General features: G+C 41.8%; 1 protein-coding gene across 2 annotated transcripts in view; it reads left to right on the plus strand.

The window, feature by feature from the left end:
• Positions 1-22749, plus strand: part of Rgs7bp (regulator of G protein signaling 7 binding protein) — a 95829-nt gene extending 73080 nt beyond the window's left edge. The window contains exons 4-6 of one of the 2 annotated variants that reach the window (XM_028784403.1): positions 9882-10029; positions 12960-13030; positions 22478-22749. In XM_028784403.1, coding sequence (XP_028640236.1) covers positions 9882-10029; positions 12960-13030; positions 22478-22569 — 311 coding nt within the window. In that variant the 3' untranslated portion in view covers positions 22570-22749. The remainder of the gene's footprint in view (positions 1-9881; positions 10030-12959; positions 13031-22477) is intronic. The other variant, XM_028784405.1, reaches the window with a different exon arrangement.
• Positions 22750-25726: the final 2977 nt, after the last annotated feature.

Below are 25726 nucleotides of genomic sequence, written 5' to 3' on the forward strand. Positions count from 1 at the left end.
CTCTCTCTCTCTCTCTCTCTCTCTCTCTCTCTCTCTCTCTCTCTCTCAGTCCTCAGAGTCTCCAGGGGACACTATATAGTACTCATACTATCTTCCTACTCAGAACCTCTACTTTATTTGTGTCTTTTATGTTATAATAGAAGTTGATATTCTCATAATCTTCAGGTGAGCTCCTTTCTTTTCCCTCTGTGTAGATGCTGAAGGTTGAGGATTGTACCCTTCTCCAGCTTTTCATTTCTGTCAAGGAAAGGAAATACCATTGTAATTGAGTTTCTAAAACAGCTTTATACAAGAGCCTCCTGCCAATGTTGGGCTAGGATTAAATACTGAAACTAAATTCTTTCATAGCAATCTGCACATGTAGCTTATTTTTATGTCTGTGCACGCCCCTAGCTCTACCTGAGGCCCATATACTATTGTATTTCTCACTTTGTTTTTTTTTTATTGTATGGAGTGAAAGTTTTTTATTTATATCAGAGTGAAAGTTTACTCTTTAGAGAAAAGGGGCATACAAGGTCATTTCAAGAGTTGAGAGTATGGCATATTTTTCCTACTGGGAAAGTATGCTCCAAATCATTTTAGAGCTCCCACAGCGAGCTTGCATTTAATAATGAAGATTGTCTTCCTCCAATTAAGCAAATTCTGTGTCCTTAGTCTCAACAGCATTCCAGTGGATCTTCTTGTTATTCTATGCTCTTTGTATATAAAGTTTTGCTACCTCATATGTCTGATTGGCACAGGCCTTTGGAAATATTTTATGCTTTGCAAGATCATGTTTTTGCCAAAGAAATGAAGAAAAATATCCCTAAAAATGATTTCCTTTCTTCATAGCCAACAAAATTAAAGTAAATTACAGCAATGCGAGGTAAAAACCTACATTTAATAAACGTTATTGGGTTATATCAGGTAGAGCATAGCCCTGAAAAGCTGCATTTCTATAGGAAGATGACAGATGGGAATAATTTTAGTCATTTTGTACTTTGATATTGGAACATTTTTAAGTTGCAAATCCCATCTCTATGCTGCTAGTGAAAAATGCTGGTCCTCATCCCCTCACACCTACGTAGGTTAGAAATCTGTTCTTATTACTGATTGCATGCATTATGCTGACCGCTAATGCCTGCTTCCTGCTACTGTAGAAAAATGTGCTCGCAGGTTTCGTTCATTCTGACAGCAGAAAGTGGAGGCAGGCTGCTAAGGGAACTGTAAGATCCTGCTTTTTTGACCACCATTTTTTTCTCACTTTCTCTTCCCCATTCAATCAGCCATGAGAACTTGACCTGAAAAGGGTTTCTTTATGTGAACTTAGTTTTTTCAGTCTTGTCTCACGTTGTGCTATTAACCAGCTCCGACTCTACTTGCCTCTCAGCCACAGCGTATAGTATTCCCGGGGCATGTGAAGGCCAGCCACCTCCACACCAACAGCATCACACTCCCCCTACTCTCATCTCTTTAGGAAAGGATGGATTCTTCCATTGGAATGTACTATCATGGTAAATTCAGATTTCAAAATATGTAGAGATGTCATCACAAAAAGGGAAAGAGGGAAATGTTAAAAATTGAAAAATCTTTTATTCAGAACTTGATTGGAACCCTGTGAACTGATTACTCAAGATGTACTAATGGAAATGAATGGCCCAGATGCAGGATGAACCAAGACAGGACAGGAATGGGTTACAGGCAGCAGAGAGTCCAGTGTATTCAGAACCTTACTAAGAAATGCAAAGGAAATGGTCCACACGAATGAACGAAACAAGCAATAAAAAGACAAAAATAGAATTTAGCCACAAGTCAATTCTTTATTTTCCAGTGTAAGAAAGAGCAATTGATACTGAAATAGAACATCGAGTTAGAAGCAATGAAGCAAAATAAACCCTAAAATAGAAACGGTGATTGAGATTCTAAGAGGAAAACTTGAATTCATTCTTTAAGCAAATATTCATTGTTCATCTATCATATATGAGGTACTGCTCTGGGAGCTGAAAACCTGCAGTGACAGAGGTTTTAAGGATCCTGTTCTCAAGGAGTATGTATTCTAGAGGGCAGGAAGGGGAGGTGAGGGAGGGAAGGAGGGAGAGAGCCAGGGAGGGAAAGGAGGGAGGGAAGGAGGGAGAGAGCCAGGGAAGGAGGGAGGAAGGGAGGGAGGGAGGGAGGGAGGAAAGGAGGGAGGGAGGGGAGGAAGGAGGTAAAGAAAGGGTGGATGGGTCAGAGGGAGGGAGGAGCAGAAGAATAGACAATCAAATGTTCTAACACTCTCAAATATATAGATAAATTGAAATTGAATACACAATGTAATAAGATGGGATGGAATAGCCACTTTAGGTAGAGTAGCCAAAGTTCTCTGAGGACATATCATTGAATCGGACCTGAAAGGAAACAACTCTACCACAAACACAAAAGAGTTCTAACCAAGAACCTTGTCCTGTTTAAAGAATGTGCACATAGCCAGATTCTATAATCCCAGTGGTTGCCTAAAAGCATCCATTACTCTATTTGTGTCTGTCTACACCGTATGATTGGACTTTATATAGTAAGGCACTGTATGGTTCAGCCTGACACCCATTGTGGTAAAGTTGCTGTTAGTTATATTGGTAATGCATCTCACACACTGCTCTGCCCTGATTTAAACGCTGGAGATAGAGCAAAGCCTCATTCATACACATGTGTTTCCAATTGGTTTCTCTCCTGTGTTCTGGGAAAACCTGGTTCTTCTGCTTCCTCACACAGCTACATAGGGCCAGCATGAGAGCTGCTACTCTGGGGTCCCTGATGGAACCATAGTGACACAATGGAGACAGAAGGGGACAGTGAGCATTGAAGCAGGAGGATAGTGCCTCATCACATCCAGATTCTAGGGCAATGAAGGAGCCCCGTGTTTAGTATAATCTTTACCCTCTGCCACATGCTTTGTGGTACAATGAACATCTACTTATCATCATGCAGGAAAGCCTTGAAATTATTTTTTAACATAGATAAGCAACTTACAGAGTGAATATAACCAATTTCCACTCTCAAGTACATGCCTTCTAAAGCAAGAGAGGGTGCAGGTAGATTACTTAGCAAACCTATGTTTGCTTAGTTCTCTGCACAGCGCAGAGTCAGAAAAGCTGAGAGCCACTTGGAATAGGCAGCTGTGCTTCTGATGTAAGCTGTATTCATTTTGTTCTTCCCACTCAGTCAGAACAAAGGCTGTCCTGAAAGCCTCTTTTCTAAGAACTGTCCCAACAGATGATGTGTCAGAGCACACACGGCATGTGAAGCATGCCTCTTCCATCAAGGAAAAGACAGGGCAAGGATACGATATGAGCTCCAGGGAGAATGGTTTGTTTTGATTCCTGCACAGAAATTCTCACTGGGTAATACTGACTTGCTGGTCCTTGGAGGCTGGATTAAGGACCTGTGAGGAAACCCTGTCAGTGGCAGTATGCCCTCTGACTGTTACTGGGTGGCTGAAGAAAAGAGGAAAACTAAGAATGAAAAACAAAGGATGGGGAAAGGGGTAATATATAAAAAAATAAATATGTTTTCATATAAAGACTTTAGTACAAAGCGAAAGGAAGAAAAGAGATCTCTAGAGTAAGTGTGACCAAAAAAGCCCCACCCAGTCTTCTGGCCAATGCCTAGAACTTGTGAGGCTGGTGGAGGATCTCTGACTCTCCTGAGATGCTTTCATACCTGATGTGTCCTTCTTCCTCCTAAGATACTGTTTCTAATGAATGTGAGAATATCCAGCCGTCCTTTCCATGGTCGGTTTCTCTTGATTTCCCCTCAAGCATCCCTCTTATGTTATCTATAAACAGGCTAAAAATACATGTGAATTCCCAAGGAGCTGAAAGCAAAAGTCTTTGCAAGACCTTAAGGAAAGTGACCAAAGCTTTAGTGCCCTAGTTCTAAACAGTGATGCAACTATCTAAGCATGGTTTCAAGGCACTCTGCAGGCTCTCTCATCCTCATTCCCATCCCCTCCCCCAAGCAAATATTTGTTCACTGAGGCCTGAAATTGATTTTCAGGGGATAGGATTTTTCATTTCATAATAGGAAATGATTTTGGATGCACAGTCACTCTCTTAGGCAAAGCAAAATATGGTTTCGAAGTCACCATTTGGAAGCACGCTGGTCCCTTTCCTAAGAGCAGGACGGGAGCCCAGCCAGGTATTATATAACAAGTCCCCCATTCCAAGACCAGGCCAGCAAAGGAGGGAAGCTGGGGTCACGACCTCAAATGGGTTACTAATCGGATGTGTAGAGCACTGTCTTTTCTGCTAGTCCTTCATGTAGCTCAAAAGAACATCTACAAACTGATCCTTCTCCAGTCTCACCAATCACTAGCAATACCCCATGCTTGCCTGCCCCCGTACCCAACTCTAGCACACACAAAGTATCTTAAACTACTTTGTAGAACCTCAGCAGACATCTTTTCTTATATAGTCCACTCTACCAAATTCAACACCTATCCCTTCCCCCTGGCCCATCCCTGAACTTTATTTGGGATCATAATTTAAATGTGACTTCCTGTAGAAATCTGCTCCTGACACCCTAAGTCTGGGCTGGTTCCTGTCCTTCATTCATTCCCTTGGTGCCAAAGATGGCACATACATAAAGGGTGACATTTATTTTTCCCCTTCCCCTTCTCCCTCTTGCTCCAGCCCTGCTTGCTCCAGGCTCCCCGCTCGCTCATGTGAGGACATCAGATCTCATTATGGATGGTTGTGAGTCAACATGTGGTTGCTGGGATTTGAACTCATGACCTCCAGAAGAGCAGTAAGTGCTCTTAACCACTGAGCCATCTCACCAGCCCCAAGGTTGACATTTATTACCTGTTTTCTTATCTGTTGTTCTTTGTAGACTTTGGTGGTCTTGAGTATATTCCCAGCATCTAACATAGAACTTGAAGCAAAGATTCATGTAATGCTCATTGAATAAGTAGATGAATTTCTTGCATTCTCCATCTTATGTCAACACAAAGGGAATGTAATTATAAAGGAAAACATAGCAGAAATGTTGACCTAAACTTATGGATATTTCACTTTCTAGTTAAAAATTTTTTAATCAAAATAATAGAAAATATATTAGGAAAAGAATAAAACCATATTAGCTTGTCAGGGTGGAATAATTACTTTATGAAATGATACCATCTCTCAATAGATTAGAACAATAAGTTTATTCATTTATGGCATAGTCCAATGATGTCAGAGTTAGAGTAGAACATTGATTTCAGAAAGCATGAGAATTCTATAGGAGGATATTCAGGAAGGAGTCTTAAGAGTCCATTGTCCATAATTGTCACATGGCCCTTTCCAACTGTAGAGGAAAGAAGTAGAGGCTGGAAAGCACAGAACATCTCCCATAACTCTCAAAAACAGACAAGGCATACCTAAGCAGACCAAAAAGGTTAAAGAATTTCTTCAAACTGACAAGCAATTCAGATTGAACTTCGTAGGAATAAAAGAACAGAAGAAACCAGGCAGATTTAAAAAAAAAAAAAGAGGCCAGGAAAAAACAAAAAGAATTCAAAGGATAGAGAAATTCTTTTAAAAGAAAGAAGTCAAATCAAGAAACATTTCAAACCCAGGCAAAAAATTTAAACCATAGGAAGAGTTTCTCTAATGGTTAGAGTTAGTATTTGAAACTGCACTTAGAGTTGGGCTACCACCAACTCCCAGCAGAAGCTACGAGGGTCCATCTTGGGAAGCAAACCAGAATAGAGTGTGAGATAATACTAGGCCTGCACAAGAACAGCAATGAGACAAAAAGAAAGTAAGTTCTGGATTACAGTCAGCACAGGAGTTAAACTTCTTAGCTTTTCTCTGGGAAACAGGGATTTCAAGCAGGAAACTCAGCAGCAGTAATACCTGACAGAGAGCCCAGGAAGTGAAACCTTGGGACTGGGAAGTCTTGCACCCATGAAAAGGGTTGCAAAGGCATATTGTCCAGCCACACACCCTCCCCATCCTCCATGATTGCTCGGACATTGCTGGTAGAAGTGATAGAGAGGCTCAAGAACATATCTAAGCAGACATCCAGGAAGAACCAAGTTTTCAAGAAAAATCAACATTACTAAAGGAAGATACCAAATGTAATAAATAACCAACATTGGAAAAAGAGCTCTCATGATGATCAAAGTTTAAAATTTGTATAATCGTCATATGCAAAGATATCCATGAGTCTGCCGTATTCTTAAAACAGGAATTATCAGTACCAAGTTCGTAACATAAGGAGGCAGAATCTCTTACTGAACCTGGTCCTTAGTGATTGTGCTAGTCTCTATAACCAACTTGCTCTGGCATCTCCCATCTCCATCTCCTCAGGACTAAAGTACAGTCACCAAACTCACCCAACCTTACATGGGTTCTGGAGTGATCCAAGCTCCAGTCCTCACTCTTAAATGGCAATTCCTAGACCTTGAAATATTTTATTTAAAACTATTATGCTATCACAATTAATTGCCTGATAGGTTATAGAAACAAAGAGAAGGGGATGACTGTAATGCGAAAAGTCACCATTCACCATTTTAGCCATATTAATATTGTGAACAGCGGATCATACGACATATGCATTTTCCAGTGTGATTAATCAAGGACCTAGTCTCATTTGTGCAATATTCTTGCTGAAAATGGTTACTACACATGTAGGCATGGGGCAATCATCAGACAGATCCAGATAAAAAGAAATGCATTCTATAAAACAACTCCTGTGGACTCAATTCAAAAATATTCATGAGATATAAACAAAAAAAAGTGTTACAGTAGATAAAAGGTTTGCACAGAAACATGAAAGTAAATGCTGTATGTAGTCTCTAAACTAGGTTCCTCAATTTAAAAATAAGACTAAGGAGAACATTGTTCCAACCACTGAACAAGTGTGATACAGACTGTATCTGGTTGTGTTGAGTTGTATTCAACCAAAGTTTTAGAATTATTTGATACGATCATTGTTTGGGGGCAATATAATAAAACATCTTTATTCTTCCTTCTTCTCTATTTTTGTGTGGTTGGTGTGTATCTGTTGTATTCATGTATGTATACACAGGTGTAGTGTGTACACCTGTCTAATCAGAGGCTGGTAAGGAATGTTGAGTGCCTTCCCATGTCACGTGTGTCTCGTTCACTTGTCACACTCTCTCTCTCTCTGAGTCCAAACTCACTGCTCAGGGTAGGCTGGCCAGGCATGGAGCTTCCAGGATCTGTCTACCTGTTCTTCCAAGTGCTGGGGCTATAAGCATGGTCAGCATGTTACTGCTCACCCACTGAACCATTGTCCATCCGCAGCATCCTTCTTCATTAGGGAATACACACTCAAGTATTTGTGACCGTGTATTAATAAGGCATGCAGCTTACATTTAAATGGTTTGTCACAAATATATGTAAAATTCATATATAATTTTAGATGCCCTCTTAAAGGGAATCTTCTAAAATAAAGAGTAAATCCTAATCAAGTGTCAAAAAAGATAACATAAAAAAGAATTCATGCAGAGACATATTTAGAAGACATTTTAGGATTCAAAAGTTTAAAGATTATATCCTACAACTTTTCAGAGATCCATAATTAGAACACATACAAAAGCCGTCACCAGTTATAAATAGAAGTTGAGAGAACAATGCCATCCAAGTTCTCAGAGAAACTTCATTTGAACATAAATGTCTGTGTGTAGCCAATAAGACTTCAACAGGAGCACGGTGGGAGAGAAGAGAGAGGGAAAGGATGCGTATTTTGAGGTACATAAAGGCTAAGAACCTTTGCTTCACAGATCTCCTATGAAATAATCTATCAAAGGTACATTCCACACATGTCTTCATGTTATGTAGCCTTCAAAGTTTAAAAAGTAGAGGGCTTTTCCCAGAAGTGGCCCTTGGCCCTCTCCCAGATCACTCAGTTCAAGTCTATGGATGAATTCTGCCCAGAGGTGGGTAGCAACTGGACAACTGTACTTGTACCAGGAGGCAAACACACATGTCTTTAAGAGGCCATTGCCCTCCAACTGTGACAGGATAACCTGCTAAATTATGTGCTTAATTAATTTCCACCCAACAGCATACTATACAATTGGATTAACAGGTCCTCAGACAAGCTACATCCCCCAGGATAGACATGCACAAAGCACACTGCCAAGGATCACATCTTCCCATCAGACAACTCATGCTTATGGTCTGGCTCACTTCTTCAGGGTCCCTTGCTGCTTTCTGCGCTTTGAGGAATGGTGCACAGTTCCCACTTCATGCTGTGCCCATTTCTCCTTGTATTGCTAACTTAGAGGTTGGAAGACAAAGAGCTGTCACCAGTTCCTACAGGACAGTTAGGTTTTTCCCATGAGTATCGAGTCTTTTCAAAAGTTTGTGGGTTTGTTTATTTGTTGCCAGCATTGTTAAGATTGAGCTAAGAGCTTCTATGTCATAAATGTTCAATGATAGGCACCAGTTGCAATTTCTCTAGAATTATGTCTACATACTAAAAATAAAGTTAAGTAAAAGAGTATAAAACACAAGATATACCTTTTCTCTGAACTACATGATGTTAAGCAACAGCTTTGCAGTTATTTGTATAGTTTTTGCTATTGTCTGCTGGTGACTTGTGACTGCAGTCTTAGCACTCAGCAAGCTGAGACAGGAAGATTGCCATGAGTCTGGGGCCAGCCTGGGCTACATGCTGCCCATCCATCCAGGGCTATATAACAATATCTTGTCTAAAGGAGAAGGATAGGCAGAGGAGGAAAAGAGAGAGGAGATCAAAAGAACAGCAAGGAGGAAGAAGAGGAGGAGGAGGAGAAAACCAGTGTTCCTCTGGATTTTTTTCTCACACAAACATACACGCACACACATGCACACACACGCACATGCAAATACACACAAAGATATATGCATACACACACACAATGTCAAGCCTAGTGTTTGGAACTTAGCTGATACTCAAGAAATATTTGTATGGGAACATGACTGAGGGAGCAAATAAACAAATAACAAAGATGGAGAAGGTGAAAGCCTAGTTCTCTGACCTTGTGTGTCATTTCCACACTCTGTGGTTATAAATATTTTCAAGGTAAAGTAGAAGATTATGACAGAGTATGTACTTAGACCAAGGACTGTGATCCTCCATTTAATTTCATGTCACTTTCTGGTTGAACCAATGTTTAGTGTTGTCAGGGGATTTATTTCTTTGAGACCCGCCACACAAGCACAAGGCTTGGTCAAGGCTAGGCAGTGCTTAGCCATGAACAATCACTCAGGATGAGGCCTTTCACACGGCCTTTCAGCTGATAAGTCTTTGCCACATCAACACAGGATTGCTGCAGCACAAGGCTGGCTTTTCTTCACATAGTCTGCTGTGTTAATGAAGATTGGAGAGCCAAGGAAATGGAAAGCAGGTCCATGCTCTGCAGTAGCCTGAGAAAGTCAGTGTCCAGGATCAGAGAGAACAGCAGGAGGCTCCCACTCTCCCTGCTGAGTGTCACCTGCTCCTGACCCTGACACTCACTCCTGGCTCTGAGAGCAAAGCCCAGCTCATGTTCACAGGCTGAATCCCTGCTCCCAAGAGGGTGATCTAAGTCAGTCATGCCAGGTTACAAAGCAACTCTTCATCAAAGGTAGGGCCTTTAACTTTGTTTTGACCTTTAGGTGGTATTGACCTCAACTATCATTCCAGAACATTGTAGGAGCATACTATATCCACACAGACATGTGTGCATGCACACATACACACACACACATGCATATGCACACACATATACACACACACACACACACACACAGTTGCTTCATACCACAGAGAGACATTGAGTTTAATGAAGCATTTGACTCAAAGCATAGCAGTCTTTATGATATCCTAAGCAGAGAAATTGCATTGCTGATTTATTACCCCCTTCCTCTTACCAAATACCTTCCCTTTAGGAAAAGAAGCTAGTGGGGGAGCAAAGAGTTTGGACAGCAAAACTGAGGAGAATGCTGAAACTCCTGCCCTGGAGGACTCCTTGTCATCCCCTCTAGATAGCCAGCAGCAGTCTTGGCAGGTAGCCACAGATATTGAAAACACCGAAAGGTAAGTGGGATGTCCCCTGAATGGATGCTGGCCTTCCTCCGGTCCATGTTCTTGGGGTTCTCTATTTCAGGTTCAGGAGAAACGGGGTTCTTTATGACCTTTTATGACAGAGCAGCTAGGCTGACAGGAGCTTGGAGTCTACCTAATCTGCAGAGGAAAACCTGGGGAGAAAGCAAGGTGTTAGTCAGGATTCTATCATTATGACAAATTGATGAAAAAAATAACTCAGAGGTGAAGGATTTGTTTGGGCTCCTGACTTCTGGAGATGTGGTCTATAAGCAGCTGGCTCCATTGCCTTTAAACCTGCGATGATACTGGGGACAAAACAGAAGACACTACTCACCTCCTGACTACCAGGAAGCAGAGCAAAAGCAGAAATGAGTGGAGGCAAGATTTGTCCTTCAAAGGCATACACCCAGTGACACGTGACCACCTCTTCCTTTTGCTTCATCTGCATGCCATGCCCTTGACAGTCTGTCAGCCTCACACCCTTGGACTCCATTCTGAATGTTCCAAGGGCCCTTCTACCCCTTCCCCAACTGTGCCCCACTTCCTAGTTATCCTACCTCCCAAAAATGCCATCAAATAATTGATCCACCAGTGCACTAACCTGCCAATTAAGTCAGAGCCCTCATGGTCCGACCACCTCTTAACAGTGCCTCCCATTGGGATCAGACCTTCAACACATAAACTTTTGGGACTATTTTATGCTCAAGCCACATAAGAAGTCTCCACCCTATAGCAGACAGTAGCACGATCTACAGTACTTTCAGGCTCCTAGACCTCTGCCTGTCTCCTTCATCCAGGGCATCACATCTCCATGGAAAATGAGAACAAGCCAAGAATGGTAGTGCACAGCTGTAATCCCGGTATTTGGGAGGCCCTATCTCAAAATGAGAAGGGGGGGAAAAAAGGAAACAGAGCACTTCAGAGAGGAAAAGGCAGAGCTGTTACTATTATCACCACCATTCACCCATTGGCCAGTTCCTAAATTACCCTTTTGTTTAAGGGAAAAGAATCGAAATTATCCAGATACTTCGAATAGACTCTTACATGTGGGGTATTTGGAATACCCTGCTTAGCATTTTGACCAATTCACAGATTTTCACAGCACCCACTCTTCTTCCTCTCCTGGAATATAGCTGATGGTATCTTACTAGTCGGAATTAGTTTACGCACTGACCTCTGCAGCTTACTGCTAGAGAAGGACTTCCATGGAAAAAAAATCTACAATGATTCTATTTTGTTGGGGAAAAGAAAGCACTGATAATCTAAGAATGAGAACCCATCCCACTGACATGGTGAAAACACTGCTCTGTGGAGCTAACAGATGAGGCCCATAGGTAGCCTCCACACTAATGCCTGTACCCTTTGCTCTGAATGTTCTCAGAGCTGGCACAAAGCAGCTGAATGAACCTGGGATAATTCTCCTCTCTGTTTTCTCTGTGTGTGTGAGGTTGAGTCACTGACATGATAATGAACATTTTATTTTTTGTATTTTTAGAAATGGAAAACACTATGTCATTTATAGCCACTGTGGCTCGACTTTCAGGTTGTAAAATAATTCTAAAGCTAATTACCAAATTTCCTTGTTTATAGGAAACGGAGCATCCGTGGTAATTGTGTGCTATTACTATGACTTGCATAGGCTTCGATATCCATTAATTCAAACAATAAACTTTGTTTGTCTCCATTTTATAGAAGTATGAACAAATTATGAAAGAGTTATGTGTCTTAATTTATAAAATAAAAGATTCTTTGTTCTGCTCCCAGAGAAAGGGGGAACACTGTCAGAATGTCATGGTCGAGACAGAAGCTATCTGCAAAACTATTTCCTTTTCATACACTCTGACAACAGTTACACCCACACCTCACGCTTTAAGAAATCAATCAAACGTGGTAATAAGTCTGGAGTAGGATAGCCTGCCATGTTGGCAAAGCTACTGGATAGAATGTAAGTCCAGATTTTGGTCAAAGGAGATAGGCAAGGCTGAGGGAAGCAGGCAGCAAGAAATGCAGGCAGGGATGGACTTCTTTCGTATTCCCATTCTCTCTGTCCAGTACTCAGTGAGCCTTAAACTAGGCTGGCATTTAACTCCTTAGCAGAGCTCTTTTAAAGTCACTGGTGGCTGACCAACCCAATCAGGTTCTCTTCTTGGATTCAGGGGACGGATAGGTGATCATCCAGTGCAAGGTGATAACGGAGCTTCATTCCAGCAGTATGAGCTTAGTTCTTCCCCTCCCAACAAGTCATCAATGATCTCTCTTCCAGCCGCTCTACTATGAAGAGCTCATCTCTAGAGACCTCAGGATGTGTCCCTTGTCAAGCCTGGTGGGACAAGCCCATCCCAGCACTCAGGAGGCTGAAGTAGAAAAGCCAGAAACTCAAGGCCATCCTCTGAGACAAAGACTATGAGTATAGTTCACTAATAGAGAACCTCCCTGGTATTCACGAGGTCTTGGGTTTGATGCCTAGTACCACACAACAACAACAACACAGTTATAACAATTTACTGCTCTGCTATCATTTAGTTCTGTACATGGTAGACAGCAAGGAATCCACACTGAGCACAGCCATCTGACCACAGCCCTGGTGATGCATCCTGAATCCTGACTTTCCCCAAGGGTCCATTGTTCCAGCTGTGTATCCTTGGCCTCTCCCTGTAGATCCATAGTACTGTCATCGTTAAAAAGGCTCTCCACTGAATTTAGCTAAGTCGGACTAAAAGCAGAGATACAGAGGGCTGGAGCCAAATATTATCTGATATTCTTTCCTGTAAAAGCAAAATAAATTCAGTATGTGTCTGTTAGAAACAAGAACTGGTAAAATTCCATGTGGAATCCCACCTTTCATTCATCCCATAGAACATACTGCTTAAGGCTTCATTTGGAAAATGTACAGCTAATTTTTCTTTCTGTCAACTTTGCAGAGACATGAGAGAAATGAAAAACCTTCTTAGCAAACTCAGGGAAACGATGCCTTTACCACTGAAAAATCAAGGTGAGTCCTGGGATTTCTCTTCGAGACAGACCATGTTCAACTTGGAAGTTGCTTCCCAGCAAGGCAGTGCAAGGGTTTCCCACAAAGAGACGGAGTCTTCTTAGAGAGAGTGGGTGAGGCTGTAGTCTTAGTGAGTGAGTTTCCTCTAATGGAGACAGAGATACAGTCTCCTGAAAGAGGATGCTCACATCCCTGCCAGACCTGTCATGTGCCATGGAAAGAGTCACACCAGGGATGCCTCTACAAGAGGACAAGGAATGTGGCTTTCTTCTGCACAAGGTTTATAGACTACTGTAGAAATATCCCTCCGTTTACATACTTAATTATATAAAAAGAATAATAGAATGAATTCGTGTTGGGAACACATGGTATGTCACTGTCCTAAGTACTTCACATGTATCAGCTATGTTGGCTTATATAATTACTAAATTTTGTTTGTTTGCTTGTTTCTCCCATACTAGGGGTCAAAGCTAGGGCCTTACATGGTAGGCAAGCAAATCTACCACTGAGCTAAATTTCCAGTCTCCTATTAAAATCTAATGATGATTAGAGAGATTCTAGTAGAGTTTTCCTAATTTACAGAGAACTGAGATTCGGAGGTTGGGTTTTCCAAAGTCATATGGATTATAGTAGAATGACTGTGCTATGGATTTGAACTCAGGTAATCCATCTCTGGAGGATGCAAAAGAATCCAACCTGACAAAGACCTGTGAAGGGATATTCACCAGAATGAGGAACGGTCCTGATTTTGTTAACTATTGGATGCCCTGTATCTGGAACCTGGCACAAACAATAAATGTTTGTTAAATCTTTGCAGGACTGTAGAACTGAAGATGTGCATACAAGTGAATAATAAGTGCTTTGCATTAAGCAGACTTAGCTAGAGCAGCCATGAGTGAAGCATTAGCTTCAGAAAGTGGTACCAAGAGGATGGGAAAGATTCTTTAGAAGTAAGGGGAAAAAACCTCCTGTTTCCACCGAAGAAAGCCTTTGCAGGAGAGAGGGCAGTATACTGTCTGCCTGGGAGCAAGGGAAGCTGAGTGAGGAGGAGGGAGAAGGAGGAGGACTTGGCAGCAGAGCTGAAGAGCCTCTTGGCTTGGAGCATATCAGCAGAAGGTGGAGAGGTGGAGGCAGGCGAGAACACCAGACAAAGGCTGAGATGCGGCATGAGCGGCACTGTGTTGGAAGCCTGGGTCAGAATATGAGGCAGGGGAGGAGGGAGGCAGGACAGGTAATTCCAAGTAAGCTTGTAGAATCTGCTCACAGAGGCCAAGCCCACCCCCAAAACCAGTCAGTGTGCCTCAGAGTCCCAGAAGAAAATAGATGTGTAGTAACAGGAGAGTTCTCTGACTATGCATACAAAGCTGCTGCCCAGAAGCGCCTATGGGTGTAGGATGAAGGGCTTCAGTTAAAGGTAGGCTTGAGTTCAGAGTCTGGCTCTGCCATTGTCTAACCACATGACCCCGAGCAAGTAGACTTCTGGAAATTTCAGAGAGTGGGGAGACCATGGCACATACTTCAGATGGTGGCTTGATTAAAGAGGCAGTACACATCACATGTCTCTCATCAATCTTACAAAGGGCAAAGCAACTGAAAATTGACTTCAAGGAGATGCTTGTTGAATCGGATGTGGGAGAGACGAAATCAAGTTTTGAAAAGAACCCAGGACCGCTTTGCCATCGTGTTTGGAAACTGTTGTTATCCTTTAGTAACTGGTCCACACAGACTTGCTCAGAACTCCAACACAGCAGCAAGTAGAACTCATCCTACAAAGATCATGTGTCCTGCCCCATGTCCAGTCAGTCTTGAGGTCACAGAATAGGCCTCTGGGACTTAACATTTGTAGCACACATTAGGATCAATAGGTTTGGCAATCTCCCCTGTGGACACTACCCCACCCTCTTACTGAAGCTAGCATTGAGTTTCCCAGGGCACCCAGTCTGAATTTTGTGAACGCCACGAAATCTGTATTTTCCATGACCCCCGTCTTAAAACTTCCTTCCACATCTAGTGCCAGTCCACGTTCACGCATCCATGGTGGGACTGTGTGTTAACAGACAAACAGAAATGTCACTTTAATTAGGTAATTTTCAAAATCACAGAAGGTATAATAGAGATATTTTTGTGTTTTATAAACGGAAACTTATTAGGACTTTTCAATGGATTTGTACAATAAAAGAACAACAACAAGTGCTGGGGCTTTTCAGTGAAAATATAAAAGGGAAGAAATCACCCGAGTAAATAATCCGAGGTCTTAAATCATGAATCCATCTGGAAAATAAAAGCACAATAATTTATTCAGAAGGTGGCTCAGTCTCATTCTAATAATAAAAAGAATAGCTGAAGTGAAGAGCTTTTGTAAATCCAGGCGCCTCATTTTGTGGAGAAATGCAGACACTTAGCGAGGTGGCCTCCGCTCACAGTGTGCTGTCACTGTGCCAGCAGTGGGCAGAGAGTTGTGAGAACCAGAGGAAGAGGGCAGACAGGCCCTGAGGGAAGGATCAACAGTCTCCAGGGACAGTTTTTGACAGCCGCATATGGCAGTACCATTCAATTCATTTTAGAAATCATCCAAATTCTTCCCTCCGACCGCGTAGACTGAGACGACCGCAGAGCCTCCCCAAACTGGTAGTCTGTGCGTTATGCAGGTCTGACTTAAGGTGTGCGGGGAATGGGGTAGTACGTGGAAAATTTATTCCAGTTTTTTCACGTAGACCCTTGTTCTCAAAAGCTGATTCTAACTGGTTGAAAACCCATTATAGAAAGCCATCTGTTTCTTTTCTGGCTTATCTCCTTTCTGTTTTTATTCTATTTGCATGTGTGTTGGAAACAGAAAGGGGGAGAAAGATGTCATTCATGGTCCTGGCTTCGTGCATTTGGCCTGCTGACCATGGGGAACTCCTGACAGTTCAGACTCTCCTCTTCTCCAGGCTCCATCTCAGTTCTGCATTTGGAACTGGTCCAGGGTTCACTTCAACACTGGATTACAGCTCTCCCACTTACTACTCAACAAACATTCACTGAAAGTTGATTTTTAGTAAGAAAGAAAGCAGAGTGGCCAAGGGCAGGGATTTAGAGCATCACTGGGGTGCCTACATTTTGGGCATTGTCTTCTCTGTCAGTGCCCTTCCAGCCTGAGCTTGGAGATCCCAGCATCCAGAAGGAGAGAGTAAGCGGCCCTTGTTCTGTGGCACCTCCACGGTGAGCTGCAGGCAATGTCTCCTGGCTCCGGGCCTGCTGTCCCTTCCTCTGCTCCAGTGCCCCCCCCCCCCCCCCGTCCTCCATTCTGGGTCATTGATGGTGCTGCAGGGAGCTTCATTAATTATGATCAGCTTGCTGTGTCAAATGGATTACAAATGGAGCCACCTGTGGCGAGCCCACAAGGTTACCAACAAAAGCTCAAAGGAGATTGGGAAGTGAAGGACAACCGTCTTCTAAATGTGTGCTGTTATAAAACAAAACAAATCAACAGAAATAGATTAAGCCTGAAAGACAGTTTCACCTTTGCTACAGTTCTGACTTAATGAGGTCTGTGGGATGTGTTGGTATCTTTGCTCATTCGTGGAATCCAAGAGTTGATAGCATGCCTTGGAATCCATAGGAACTGAATCTGCCCTAGAATGGAATTCAGTTAGGAGGCAAGAGTGGTATTCCAGATGAGACATGCTTCAGATATTATGTAATGCCAGGGAACTAGGGAGGAAGATATGACAGCAGATATGATTCATAAGGGGGAAAGCAGAATCAAGGATGGATCTGGGTTCAGTTGTGACTAGCAGAATAAATAATGGTATCAGTCATTAAGCTGAGAAAAGAAAAGGCAAGAGACTAGTTTTAGACATGGAGGAAATCTGGGGGTACTATTCAATGGTTAGTAGCATCGAGGGAAGACATGACCCAAGAAAACTGGAAATAGGTTTGAATATCTTCAGAGCAGTGGTCATTGGAGCCCTACACACAGCAGAGACTGCCCCTGGGAAATTTGCCAAGAGAATGCTCTGGAATGCAAAACTGTAAGGCTTGAAGCGAAAGAAAACCAGTCCACAAAGAGATCCCAAGAGGAAAACCAAGAGAGCTGCAAAAACGAACCAAGATGTTTGCAAGGAAGGAACGGTTAGTTATATAGGGTGATTGAGCTGGGTAAGCGCTGCACAGTCCACAGGCTTCAGCAGAAAGGTAGTTACTGGTGGTGATGGTAAAAGCTGCTGACTTGGCATTTGGGACAGGAAAGCCTGGCTGAGGAGGGTTACTCAGTGAATAATACTCATAGTGAATACTCAAAGAGAGCTGGGAAAGCAAAGATAAACATATGAAGATTTCATAAATGGTTGTCTTTAGCAACAGTAGAAGATAGACGGGATTAGAGGCAGCTAATCTACCCAGGCAATTGTTGATAGAACGGATGGGAACAGGATGGAGGCAGAGGCACGGAGGAGTCAGAAAATGCATAGAAATAACTAGCTGAGGCTAATCTCAAGAGGGAGATTTCCAATCAGCCAAGGAAGGAAGGCTGTGGAAATGTAAAGGCAAAGAAAAGACAGTGGGCCTCTGTTGGTAATTTTATGTAGTTTTTGTTTGAACTGTTTGCTTCTTCATAACCCTTTCAATCCACCCTGACTAGACTGTTTATTTGAGCCTGACCTAACCTGCCATTGGTGCCTTTTTGTCTGGTTCATACTATCCCCTTCATTCAGAATGCCTCCCCCTTCAACAAACACTCAAGTTCTTCTCATTCCTTGTGGCCAAGAATGGTCACCAAGGGCTACATGAATCTTCCATGAATGACGTCCTTTAAATGGGAGTGACATCTCTGCCCCTCTCCTTGGGAATTCTCATAGCACTGTACTTGAATCTTTCTCATGCTTTTGTAAATGCAGTCTCACAGCTAGACGAGAAAAGTTCTTGGAGGTCAGAGGTCATGTTTCTTTTAAACCTCCATTTTGGTATTAGTCTCACTACCCAGCACAGGATGTGTTAGTTACTTACCTCATTGCTGTACTAAAAGTACCTCACAAAAACAACTGAAGGAAGGAAGGAAGCGTTTCTGTTGGCTCACAGGACATCCAGTCTATTGTGGCAGATAAGTATAACAGTAGGGAAGGCTTTGGGGCAAGGGAGGATATGTGCAGCGAGCCAGGGCACGTTTAGGCACCTTTCAAACCTCAGCAGGTACTGGTCAAATTGTTTCCATAGGCAAGAGAACATGGGCATGATGCTCGTCTCTCCTACTCAGTCCAAGACCTCATGGAGGGTTACTATATGGATTAGCTGCCTTTAGGGTAGCTCTCTCGCTAGAACTAACTCCATTTACAAAATCCCTCACTAGCCCAGCCAGAGATTTGTTTTCTTGATGATTCTACATCCCACCAAGTTGATGATCAAATTAAGCATCATATAAGAGCTTTGCACTCGGTAGGTCCTCTGTTCACTTAGTGATTCTCAAAGTCTGCCCTTATGACTTGTAACATCAGTACCTCTAGGAACATTTAAGAAATGTGTTCTTCTGGTTCCACATCAGACCAGAATACTGGTCAAGAAACTGGGGGTGGGGGGAGCTGAAGTCAATAATCTGTGCATTGAAAGTGCTTGGATAATGCTAATACAGCTTTCATTTGAGAGCGACTAAGTCCTCTAAAATGTGTTCTCCCTCTCTCTGCCTCATTATATGCAATATATATTTTATATTCAATACTATATGCAATATATAGTTACACATTATATAGTTGTATAATATAGTATATAGATAATATATAATACATAATTACATATATATGTATATTTACAGACATATACACACATATGTATATATATATGCACATATGTACATACAGATATGTGTGTATATATTCATGCATATATTCATATATAAAGAAGAAGGCAATAGAAGAGTTATTTCAAAGACACCAGCTTCCATCTGACCATTTCTCTTAACTGTGTCTGATGACACAGCTCTAAACTCAGATTATTATATGAAACTTCTCAGTTTTCTCTTCCTCTCTTTTTCTCAAAATATCATCTGTATAACCAATGGTAGCAACAGGAGACTGAGTAGTGGAGCAGGAGCCTCACATTTCCTAAGCCACCCCAGGTCCTCGGACTGACTGATGATGGCTGCTCCTGCTCCACTTCACTTCCGCACCCTTCACTTACTTTCTCCTTGACTTTTCTTCATTTTCTTTCCCATCTTTCATTTTCATTTTTCAAGCTATCTTTAGTTATGGCTTTTTGAAGTTGTGCACGTTGAGGAAAATATAATTTATAGAAGCCTTAAAAAGCCACATTCAAAAAAAATAAAAATAAAAATAAAAAATTAAAATAAAATAAGCCACATTCAAACATGTATTTATAGTAAAAATCAACAATTTCCTAATAAGTTCACTAGACTTGCCCAGAAAATTTAAAAGGAGCCAGGGAATATTCCACTTTGTTCATGTTCTTTCAACAGCCCTTCAAAACTCAGAGGCGGGATGTCAGTTCACGCTGTGAGATATCTTTGCCTGGAGTTGAGTTAGCATCAAACCGTTCTAGATATCTTTGCTGCTTGATGAATTCTAAAACTTATTCCAGCTGTTGTCATCCTTTACTGTAGAAAGCTAGTCTAGATTTGTGCAAGGATTTCCAAGCTCTTGTTTCTCCTCTGCCCAAGGTGATGCTGAGACAAGCTGTGGTCTAGGCAAAGGAGGGACAAATGCACATCAACAACACCCAAGCCAGTACTCATCCTCAGTAGTAGCACAGCCTCTACCTAATGTCAGCATTTTCCCATCCATCCTAGACTATGTTCACTTGTAAGTGACACACATGCATGTGTACACACATCTATGCAGCATAGATATCCTGCATATACATGTATGTATATCCTATATAAAACACACACATGTCTACAAGGAAGGGTGAATGGGAAGAATTTCAAGACCACAAAAGGCTCGTCTATAGAAAGGGCTTTTTTCTTTACTGTAACAAGTAAACAAGAGTCATGGTGAAAATCTCATCTCTCTGTGTGACACCTCCTCTGTGTGACATCTCTCTGTGTGACACCTCCTCTGTGCTTTTAACATAAAAAAGATAGCAGGACATCCCTGTGATAACAGTAGGTGCAGACATAAACTTTCCTTTATAAAATGTACAGTAGACGTTTCTTTATGTGGTAGGAATAACACGTAAGAAAGGAAAGAAGATGTGGGAATTAAATGGTAGATCTTACAAGTCTGAGAGGAGGGGAAGGAGGGAGGAAGGGAAGAAGAGGGAGAGAGGGAGGGAGAGAGAGAAGAAGGGAGGGAAGAGGGAGAGAGAGAATCTTTCCCATCTATAAATATCTTCCTAGTTTTGATGACTCTGCTTCCAAAAAGCACTGAATTGTTGGTGAACTTGAATTTCAGGAAGTGTTGTTATCTAAAGAGATACCCTTCAAAACTCTATCCAGTTAGATTGAGTTCACTGACCATTTGATAGTTAAAAGAAAAGTCCCAAAAATGATGAAAACCTGAGTTATGTATTTATGTATGATTCCTTTCTGTTCTAAAAATACGATTCGCCTGAGATAGCTCCTCTGCACAGTGATGCCTGTGCTTAGGCATTTCCTCCAGGGTCTTAACTCTTCTGAAGCCAGTTAAATGTAGAAGAAAGAGGTTGTAGTCTTAGCTCTCAAAATAGAGTTGCCTGGATAATTTCCAATTACTTTTTCACAATTAAAAGAATATAAATGGACCTGGTTTTGTCCACGCTTGAAGAATCTGAATTTTAGAGGCAAGTTTTAGTCACTGGAGACAAGAAAGGGGGCCAACCATGTTAGAGTCATTTGCTGTGCACAGCTGGATGTCTGGTTTTTCTTTTGGTTTAAACATGCTTCTCAGGGTACAGCTAAATTTATCACAAATTGAACCAGTGCCATGGCCCCTGTCAGTTTGGGTGGTCAGTATTCATTTGCTAGAAGTATGACATATTGACACATAGGAGACTTGAGGGAAAATGAGGGGAGTCAGGTACCTGCATGGAACAGTTTTATAAGAGACTCGGGAAGCCAGGGTTTATTTTCGTCCAGAACATCTAGGCTCTGTAACAAAGAAAAACAATCCTCAACTACAAACCAGTTCCCTTCATATATCATGTCTCCCTCCTTGCATCCACACCTTCATCTAATTTTGGAGAATGGCCCTGCCAAGATTCTACTTCCTTTAAAGTTGGAAGTGGGAAAGGGGAACCCCTCGACCCCATTGTGAAAAGCCACCTGAAAGTCATCAATGCCAACCATCTGTTTTGTCACACCAAGACCATGTGCTAGCTCTGCCCCTGCTGGCAGTTCAGCTTATACTCTGCCTCTAGCCTCTGAGACCCATGCTGGCCAATTCTGCTCTCCCAGGACCTTCCTATGGCCTTCTCTTCTAGACTGCAGTAGGTTTAAAAAACCCAACTCAGAAAAGCAAGTCAGTCCACTGGTTCCTTTCTCCCTCTGATTATTAGCATGCTAAAATTTTGATCCCCAAAGTGTTGCTTCAATACTTATCAACCTGACCATACACACACACACAGGCATGCACACACACACACACACACACACACACACACACACACATGTAGTGAGGTAGGGTGGCCTTCTTGGAGGAACTGCTGCCATGCTCCCACCTTGATGATAATGGACTAAACCTCTGAACCTTTAAACAGCCCCAATTAAATATTTTCCTTTAAATAAGTTGCCATGGTCTTGGTGTCTCTTTTCATAACAATAAAACTGTAACTAAGACAATGTGTGATCAAATATGTATATGGAAAGAGACAGCAAAATATAGCTAAAACTTCTTCCTAAGATAAGAAGGAAGTTGAATGGAACCAAGAAAATTGTCCCATGTAATGGAAAATAGTCACTAATTATCTATTTCACTGAGGCACTCAGCTGCCATCAGAGTGAACTACTTTTAAGGTATTTCATTTCATCTTCACTTAAGGTAAGCATCATTTGCAATTAATTTTGATGTCCCAAATTTACACTTAGGGACATCAGAGTTTACTGAGGTTGAGTGACAGATAAAGGTCACGAAAGGCTTAGAAGACAAGACAAGCTGGGGGGGGGGGGGGCCGGGGGTGGATTGTTTCTACTAAGGTGTATGCAACCTCTCCCAACTGAAAGGCTGTCTCCAAACACTTTCAATTTAATTGTAACTAGTGATTTGTCAGTCTTGGAATATTTTGTCCCAGGCCACATTTGGACAGATCTGGGAATGTTTTTGGTTGCACCTAGTGAAGGCCAAGGCCACTGACGAAGTCCCTCAGAAAGAGAGGATAGACTCTAACAACAAAGGGTTAATGAAGTCCTCCGATGCCTGAGACAGCCTCCAATGACACAGTGTTATCTGGCCCAAATCACCGAGGTTTAAAATGTGATAGACAAGATGATGACGAGCAGGATGTTTTGTCTGTAACTCACTCCTATGCACATCTGTCCCATCACAGATGACAGCAGCCTTCTGAATCTAACTCCCTACCCCATGGTCAGAAGACGGAAGAGAAGGTTCTTTGGGTTATGTTGTCTTGTCTCAAGCTAGGTGGTTTACCCGGAAACTCGCCACCAAGATCACCTGAAAAACACCACAGAACCTGAAGACCTCGACACAGCGGGACACCGAGAACGGTTTTGACCATGTTTTCTACGTTTCCTTATTACTTTTATCTGTCTCTCCCTGTCCTTTTAAATGATTTCACACTTGAAAGCAGCTGCCATCAAGAAAAAAAGAAAGAAAGAACAGACTCAAAGAGGCGTAGCCTGTTTTTAAAGGGATTTTTAAAAAGTTGACGTTGTGCATGTCTGCTCCGAACCATGCCATGACAGATGCAAGAATTATGATTTTTAAATTATTTAAAGGTTTTTTTAAATGTATTATACAGAAAAAAATATTTCGCATATAATAGTACATATGTAACTCTTGCTGATATCATGTTAACAATTTATCAGCTATAAAAGACGACTCTAAATATAGAAATCTATTTAAAACAGCAAAACTGTTCAAGAATCCAACCTATGAGTATCATTAGAAATATAACCAAACACACGCCACCTCACGTGTCGCTTTCTCCGCACTCATCTACACTTAGTCTTCCGTTCTGTCAGCATCTTTAAGTGTCAACATAAAAAAAATCTTAATTTATAATGCAACAGAATTATATATGAAAATACATTTTGTAAATATACAGTAATCCTACTATCTTCGAACAATGCATATGGGCAACTAACTTTCTTTTAATCCAATGGTGTCTTTTTAAGCTTCTTGGAAAAATGAAGTTATCCGGTTAAGAAATGGTGTAGTAACATATACAATTACCCTCAGATGTAAAATTGAATATTATCACATTTTGTTTGAACTGAAACCTGAAGCATGGGTCCGCACATCAGCATAGTGTTAAATCTTATAGGGCATGCTGGAATTAGCTCAGATCATAAAACTGTTTAACATTTTACATTATTAATGAAAAAAAGATGTTTTAGTTAAGCTTGGCTTGTCTCATTTTAGATGACTATGCAGATATGACTTTTCCAGTGTGTACTCTGTGTCCTCTCTTATGCTTGGACTCTTGAGAACAGGACACATTAAGCAATACTGTATTTTAGAAAAGCGGGAGCCACACGCTGTGCTGTTTTGCTCACGGCTCTGCTGCGCTCTTTTTTCCACAAACTTGTAATATGCTACAAATCCTGTTTTATTTCCTCCTGTCCTTCCTTTGACCTTTTTCCCAGATGAAATTCCCCAGGAGCGTTTGCACTTTTGTTCCCTGCTCTGAAAGATCTCCAAATCAGACCAGAGGCACAGGTGTCCAATCTTAAGAGGGACAGATTAGCTGCCTGCAGGTGGCTCTAATCCCAGCCCTGGGGAGGCACTTATTTGTATATTAATATTCTGGCCTAAAAACTAAATATGTCAAAGCCTTTCACTTCATAGAAGATGGAGAGAGTCTAGATAGTTATTGTATTAGGTTGAATTCTATGAAATGGCTGATATTTGACTGTTTTGATCTATATTTTAAAAAAGCAATTTCACAGAGTTCAACCTAAAATCTACAAAGGTAATTATTCAGCACTTGGCATTGTCTCCTACCTTTATGTATCAAAAGTGAAAGAATTCAGGGATGGAAGAGGTTTCCAAAGTCTACTGTTGGTCTGCATTTCAATTCCACTAGCCGTTGTTGGCCATGTTCTTGGTACCCCCCACCCCACCCCCAACTATGCTGCACTACGCTGGTCACTAATATACTGTTACTAGTGTGACTGGATTCAGTAAGAGAAAGACTTTTGGCAACTTATATGAGACGATTATAACTTTCTGAATGGAATGTTCGTGAAACAATGACAAGAATATATAAGACTCCTTACAAGGAACTACTCCCAACTCTCCTGACCTGCCATCTTGAATAAGGCTTACTCTTCTCTTCTGATTGCAGGTCATTTCAAATGAAATAAGTTCCAAGGTTATCTCATTTCTCATTTATGATCTATTATTTCTAAATTGGCATGATCTCAGCTCCTGTCTGTTATATCCCACACTCTGACTGGATTGAATGCTTAACTTCAGCCTCGCTCCTAACAGTCCATGCAAATGTACTGATAGAAGCCTGAGGTGGCCAGCACGCTCCTGTGGATGCCTGAGCTAAACCTCTCCTGCTTCATTCATTTGTGCTAGCTCTCTCCTTAGTCTCAGCGTGACGACAACACCTTCTGTGCAATTGTCCTTTGTACAACTGAAGACTGTTAAAAAAATAAATAAAAATTCAGGTCTCACCTCCATGTCTGAGAAGGCCGTGAGAGCTCTTCATGCAGACGGGAATTTGTCTAATTACCTAGCCAGGCTTTCCATGTATGAGGTAATAGAGTCAACCACCTTATGTTTTATTCAGTGCCTGGTTCCCAGCCTTTTCTCAGTTTTATAGTTCCCATAGATAGACACACTCCAAGATTTACAGATGTCCTTTCAGTAGCAGGTCCATAAGCAGCATTAGTAATCAAGGTTCTGATAACTATGTTGGCTCATGGTTGCCCTGAGCAATTCACCACCTCCCCTTAGATATGCCGAGTGCATCTGGTAGGAGCTGCCCCTCTCTCCTGTCACCTGCCAAAGGACTTCCTCAGGTGCGGGTCCATGAGACAAAGTTCTGCTGCCTCTGCTCCCTGCAGGAAATGTTCTTTGCACTCAACAAAACCGGCCAGCTGATCTGTAGGGGTCTGAGGATAACGCTGAGCAGTCTTTCACAAACCCATGTGTACAGACAGGAAAAAAATGACACTTATGTGACATACACTCATTTTATCACCATACTTTTTATAGTCTATTTTAGGTTTTCCTGCAAATCATAGTGAATATTTTTTTCTTTTCTTGTGGGAAACCTGAAAAACATCACCATGCACAAAGAAAGTAAACATCATCTGAACTCTATGGCAAATGTATTGTTTAAAATCCCATTTCTGGGTTCTAAATCAGTTGGGGCTGAGCTCAAAGACTCTTTTGGGAAAGACACATGAAGTAACCTTCAGGCCAAAGTATCACGTTAAGGTCTGACCACTGATGTTTGGTGTCTAGATGAAGAATCACTGCAAACTGCCCTGTGTGCCATTCATTAATGGGGTACAAAGCAAGCTGGAGAAGCAGCGGGGCCCTAATGGTATGGCATGGTATGGTATGGTATGGTATGGTATGGTATGGTATGGTATGGTAT

Source organism: Grammomys surdaster, unplaced genomic scaffold (assembly GCF_004785775.1).
Source record: "Grammomys surdaster isolate TR1022 unplaced genomic scaffold, NIH_TR_1.0 99, whole genome shotgun sequence".
NCBI classification, from domain to species: domain Eukaryota; kingdom Metazoa; phylum Chordata; class Mammalia; order Rodentia; family Muridae; genus Grammomys; species Grammomys surdaster.